Source organism: Quercus robur, chromosome 2 (genome assembly GCF_932294415.1).
Source record: "Quercus robur chromosome 2, dhQueRobu3.1, whole genome shotgun sequence".
Taxonomy (NCBI): domain Eukaryota; kingdom Viridiplantae; phylum Streptophyta; class Magnoliopsida; order Fagales; family Fagaceae; genus Quercus; species Quercus robur.
Window position 1 is genome coordinate 12235512 of NC_065535.1, and position 5984 is coordinate 12241495.

At 44.1% G+C, this 5984-nt stretch overlaps 1 protein-coding gene across 1 annotated transcript; it reads right to left on the minus strand.

Annotated features, from left to right (window-relative positions):
- Positions 1–203: 203 nt before the first annotated feature.
- Positions 204–5708, minus strand: LOC126694943 (uncharacterized). Its single transcript, XM_050391503.1, has 6 exons — positions 5049–5708; positions 2639–2726; positions 1464–1643; positions 993–1390; positions 400–909; positions 204–221 (listed from the first exon to the last, which is right to left on the minus strand). Exons 1-6 carry the CDS (start codon positions 5706–5708, stop codon positions 204–206), a joined length of 1854 nt encoding a protein of 617 aa, XP_050247460.1.
- Positions 5709–5984: the final 276 nt, after the last annotated feature.

Here is a 5984-nt window from a genome sequence, read left to right on the forward strand (position 1 = left end):
TCCTACATGAAATAAAGTCCCAAGGTGGACGGATATAATAGATGGACGTTTTCGCAAAGTGGACGGTCCGCGTAATAAACCTCTCAAAACAGACGGAAAAGGAAAATCCTCACCGATGTAAATGCTCAATCAACACAAGATAACAAGTCCGCAATGTGGACGGATCATCACAGATTAACAAATATTCTCACAAAAATACTCCCTCAAGAAGGTAGACGGAGCTTTAAACAGAGCACCAAACAATTATAAAAAGCATGTGAACTTTAAGCCAAAAGCCCCAAAGGCAAATGTTCAATACAATTAAAAAGGACGGTTTGTCTTAAAAAATGAATAAAAAAGAAGGACGGATTGTTCACAAAATAAAGTACATATGCATCAATCTTTCTTTTCTTCAGCAACTGGGACATCCTTCGACGGGGCGGACTCTCTGTCTCCTTGAGCAGCACCGTCTCCAAAAAGGTCCTCCGTATTTTCGGAGGCGACGGGGAGGGCAGAAGTCTGGGCTTGGTCCTCAAGTTTGACCATTGTCAAGTCCAGCTCTGGATAAGCCTTCTTGACTTGACGGAGGGAATCATCGAATCCTTGGAGGAAGGAGTCCGACAGCTCGCCCAAACAGGACTCCGAGCATCGGTACTCCTCGACGGCTGCCACTTTAGCCTGACGGAGCTCTTCTTTGAGTTGTTTTATCTCAGCTTCTTTATTCTCTATGACCGTCAGCGAAGTGGCCGTCTTCTCCTCCAGCTCCTTCCTCGCCTGCTCAGAAAGCTCCAGCTTCTTCTCCATCTTGGACCTCCATCTCTGAAGTTGTCCGAGCTCTTCCTCCGTCTGCTGCGCCTTCGCGCGCACCCGGTCCAAGGTACTCTCACGGTTGAGACACCGGTCAAGTAGTCCCTTCATCATGACCAAGGACTGCAAATAGAAAAGAGACCGTCACATAATGTAAGTAACAGGAAGAATGAAAAATAAAAACTTATTTGACAAACATAACCAACCTGAGCGACGGCGAAGAGGCCCGTCTCCCCCATGGCCTCCGTCGAATGGTTTCCCAGGTCTTCATAGTCTTCTGCCGTGATGATGGACGACAGCTTCTCCAATGCATACTTGGAGTCATCACGAAGAAGGGAAGGAGGTCTCTCTTGCTTACCGTCTGGGACCGTCATCAATCCCTTACCCTTCCCCTGCTTCGCTGGGGTGACGGCCTTGTTACCCTCAGCCATTAAGCCAACCACAGGTTCAAGAGAGACCTTTGGTTGCTTAAAGGGACGGTCGGATTTTGTCGTCAGTTTCCTTTTAGGGACTGAAGCTGATGCCTTAGGAACCTCCTCGCCGGATTCCCTCTTCTTGACGGCTTGGGACTTGATCAAAGCTCTCCTCTTTGCGTCATCCATCTCTGCAAATAATGACGGATGAAATTAAAACAAAATAAAGCATAGTAAATGACAAAGTAAAGTTGACGGGCTTACGTTTGTGAACTCGCTCGTCGTATCTTATCGCTTCTTGGGTGGGCTCAGGACCGTCACAGTACCAATGAATGGTCCTCGGGTTCACCAACTTAGCCCAAGTCCTTTCCTCCGGCGTAGTTTTCTTGCAGACCTTTTCAAGGAAGCTAAACTCCTCGAGGCTGACTTGTGGGCGCCGTCTACCTGCAAAGAAAAATGATCAAGATATACACATATAACTGGACGGATATGAAAGGCAGTACAAAATTTAGACGGATGCATACGTGTCTGATTTATAACTGCCCAAGTTGTGTCGACGGGCATGTACTCCGTCTCCCCTGGATGGTTCATCCATCTGTCACCCTCCAGGAAGAAGTACCGACTCTTCCAGTCTCTATTTGAGTCTGGGGTCTCAAAGATCACCTTCAACAAGGGGCTCCGACTGGCAAAACTGTACATCCCCCTTGATCCAGAAATCTCGTCTGGACGGTAACAGTGAAGAAATTCACGGACCGTCAATTTCCTTTCCCCGTTTGACATTGCACCGTAAAGAATCTCCATGGCTATGAAGACCCTCCAGGCGTTAGGGGATATCTGGGTGACGGACAACCCCAGATACTGCAAGAGTTCCCTATGAAGTGTAGAAAGCGGGAATCGAAGTCCAGCCTTCAATGCCTGCTCGTACACTCCTACACCGTCTACCCCTTCGTAATAACACTTCTCCGACACATATGGTAGACGGATGGAGACATAGTCTGGGATTTGGAAGTTGGTCCTGAAGGTGCTGAAATGTCTCTCCCTGATGACGGATGTAAACCTATGCACAGTCCACTCTGGCAACATGATGAACTGCCTTAGTCCATCAGCGCCTACAACGGACTCCAGTTGTTGATCCCCGTCGTCATCGGAACCCTCTACTTCGACTATCTCCACATCCTCATTTGTTGAGGATGAAGAGGAGGCAGACGGACTCCTATCTTCGCCGGGGCTCTCTTGGTCTTTGTGACCGGACGGGTATACATCCTCGTATTCCGTCCCATCACGAACCACCGACTGGTTACTTGACGCACTAGACATTTCCTACAATTGACAATGAAACCTAAGACTGACGGGTTTGAAAGTGTTGACGGGTATGGAAAGCCTAACAACAACGCATGGACGGAAATGTAACTTGACTAGAGTAAATTAAAAGCACTTACCAAACTTAGCAGAGGATAGGTGACGGTTGGCGTAATCAACAGATATTTGTCCTCGACGGGCTGCTCTGACAAGGCTGACGGCTTCGCTCTGACAAATGTATTCTGAGTGAAAATTGAAAAATGAGAGAGTGAGGCGCCTTATATATATAGGAGGTGCACGGAAGACGAAGCGACACTTCGATCCCATACAACGGCCATTCAGAGAGCGACACGTGGCATGCGTAATAAATGCTGACAGCCTGTCCGTACGTAACAACAGACTTGTACCCGTCATGTCTCCGTCAACGGGATGAATCTTACTATGACGGGTTGACCCATCTGGAACCGTCGTTCTATCTTGCCTGATTCCGTTATAGATTGACCGTCATACCCATACGTAAGGACCATCACCCCATTGATCCTTTGACCCAAAAGGTGACGGACCATTGGGGTGAAGGGGGCAACTGAAGATGATAAAATATTGGGCCTGATGGCTTACCTTAATGGGCCTGACGGACTGGGTCCCTTGGGCCTGTGTGATGATGGTCCTAGCTTCGAAGGCCCATCACTGACATTGTAAGGGCCCATGATCCGAAACGTCCATAGCCCAGAAAGACCCCATGATCCGGAAATGGGAATCCTTGCTCACCACGCTTAGGAGAATTGGGAGTAGAGTCCCACATTGAAAAGATGTGGAAACCAAAAAGGAAAAGTCAACCCTTTAACACTATAAAAGGCATAATACCCCCAGAAATCGAGGTACGCTTTAATTGACCCTCTCTAACGCTCTAAGTAAAACAGAACAAATCTAACTTGACTGTCGGAGAGCCTTTGGCCGGCACCACACCGGTGCTCCCTGAAGGACGTCCGTGGATTGTTCTTGTCGTGCAGGTTCGATTCGAGTCGCGAGTACGGTGTGACCTATTGGTGATAATTTTCGACGTCATCAAACACAATTTGTAATCTTGAACAGTTGAACTCATTTAATCAAAATTCGTTATCTTAATACAAAATTTATGTACAGATTATTTAAAAAAACAATCAACTACATCAATTCAACCAAAAATATATTTAAACATGTAATTCAACTAATGTACATATTTCAAACAATGTACAACCAAAACCCAGATTTGCAATAATCCACGTCTGGATATGACAACCTAGATTCCCTAAACATTATCTTGATTTTCATTTTGAGAATATTTGGAAAAATCACAACATCAACGGGCACCTAAATTTCAACAGCTTCGTGCAATATTTGGAACAAGTGAAAGGGAAATGAAAACCCAAATCTGGGCATTTGTTCTTCTTTTCCTAACCAGCTTGTGACTCGGCCAAGAGAGAGACTTGCTTATTGATTCCCTGAAATCAAATCGCACAAATCAACAGAAATCTAATCTTTTCTAACCTTCAATCTTCAACCCAAACCACAAAAATCCCTCACTTCTTTCTTTTTTTTTTCTTCTATTTTTTGGTTTCTCTCATCTATGCAAATCTCGTGACGGAGCGAGCACCACACCACCACAATTAGATCCAAACCCACAAATGCTGTGATAGCATGAAGACTAGGTCTAGGTTGCAACTGGATTGAGTTTGCCATATGGGTAGCTGGGTTAGTTTTAATTGCGATGGATCTAATTTGTATGAAAAAATTTCGGGTTTGTTGGTGAGAACTCATTGAACAGAGAAGATATGAGTTTTGATTTTGATGCATATGGGATAATCTATTTTTAATGTTAATTCAATTTTTTTTTAAAAATTATTTTATTGGCCATGTAAGATTCAAGTGTGCCTACTATGCACCCTGTCTGCTACGTAGACATTTTTCGTTAGTGAGTTAACAGTAGGGAGCCAATTAACTGTAAGTTAAAATTAACAAGGACTAAATTGACTACTACCAAAATGTAGGAACTAAATTAACTGTGACCTCAAAATGTAGGGACTAAAATGGTGTTTTTACCAAAATAATATATACATGTAATATTCTTTACATGTTTAGTGCATGCCAAGTGTGGACGCGTAACTGTCTAAAGACTATGGTTGATCTTAAGCATCAATCTCGACTATTGCTCTCAATGACTAAATCTCAAGTACCGGTCTCAATAACTTGTTCTATTTCTACATCTTGGAGCTACTATCTTAACCTGCATCCCTTAAGACAACTTAAGGGGATAACTAGTTGGCACTTGGTAGGTCTACAAATGGGCCAGCCTCAGACTAGCTGGTAGGTCTACTGCCAGGTTTTCTGCCAAAAATCTCATCTTAAGCTTAATAAATATCCCCACTCAGCATAAAGAAGGGGGAAGGAATAAGCTTTTTATACAATAGTCAATAGTTCTTTCATTTCTCATCTTCTCCACTAGTTTTTTTTTTTTTTTTTGAAACATATAACAGAATTTCATTACTACGGACAACTGTCCAAGGAACTTACATCAAACAGAATCTGATGTTCTATTAAGGGAGGAATATCCTCTACCCATATTACACTATCTTTCACATTTATTGCATTCTTAGCTAGCAAGTGCGCTGCTTCGTTAGTGTTTCTTCTAGTATGCATAGCCTTCCAAGAGTTGAACTGCAGCAGAAAACGTTTCAGACCTTCGACAATCTTCAGAATGGGCAGAGCAGGAGGGTTGCAACCATTTAGAGCTTGTATAACTTGTTGGGAGTCTCCTTCCACCACAATATCTTTCAGTCCAAGGTCCCAAGCTAAATAAATACCCGCTTCCGTAGCTTTTGCTTTTGCTTCAATAGCCCTCAATGGAAGTTCAACTTTCTTGCACAAAGCTCCCATCATCTCCCTTTGGTCATTTCTAATAACCACCCCGAAACCACAAGAGCCCCTGTTGTTGAAGACCGCTGCATCTGTATTGACCTTGTATGTTCCTTTAGGAGGAAGACTCCAGTGCTTGAGTCTAGGAGCAAATGAAGCACCTATACAACGGACCGGTATAGCAGAACACAGTTCAAGCTCATATTTTTGAGCTTCCCCTGCAATGGTTTTCCCCTGTTTACAAACTTCCCCATGCCGAACTGCGTTTCTGTTGTTCCACAAACCCCATGCCGTGATAGCAAAAGCATCCCAATTCATCTCCCTCGGTGACTCAAGGAGCAATCAAACCATGTCAAGAAATTCCTTTGAGGGTTGGATAAGCTTGTCAAGCCTAAATTTTGTTTTAGCCCAGGTTTCCTTAGCAATAACACAACCCCACAAAGCATGGCTAGAAGACTCACTTTCACCACAAAAGTCACACTTGTCCTCTGTTAACACCTTTCGGTGTAGCAGGCACTGCTTCGTGGGGAGCACATTCCTACAAGCTTTCCACATGAAATGCTTTATTTTATTCGGACACTTTAAGTTCCAAAC

What these genes read in the sequence shown, in the direction of transcription:
- LOC126694943 (XM_050391503.1), bottom strand. Translation starts at nt 5,708, where the DNA reads ATGAATTGGGATGCTTTTGCTATCACGGCATGGGGTTTGTGGAACAAC. An exon ending in AACATCAGATTCTGTTTGAT is followed by an intron (nt 2,727 to 5,048) that starts GTAAGTTCCTTG and finishes TACATTTGTCAG; the next exon opens with AGCGAAGCCGTCAGCCTTGT. An exon ending in CCTATCCTCTGCTAAGTTTG is followed by an intron (nt 1,644 to 2,638) that starts GTAAGTGCTTTT and finishes TTTTCTTTGCAG; the next exon opens with GTAGACGGCGCCCACAAGTC.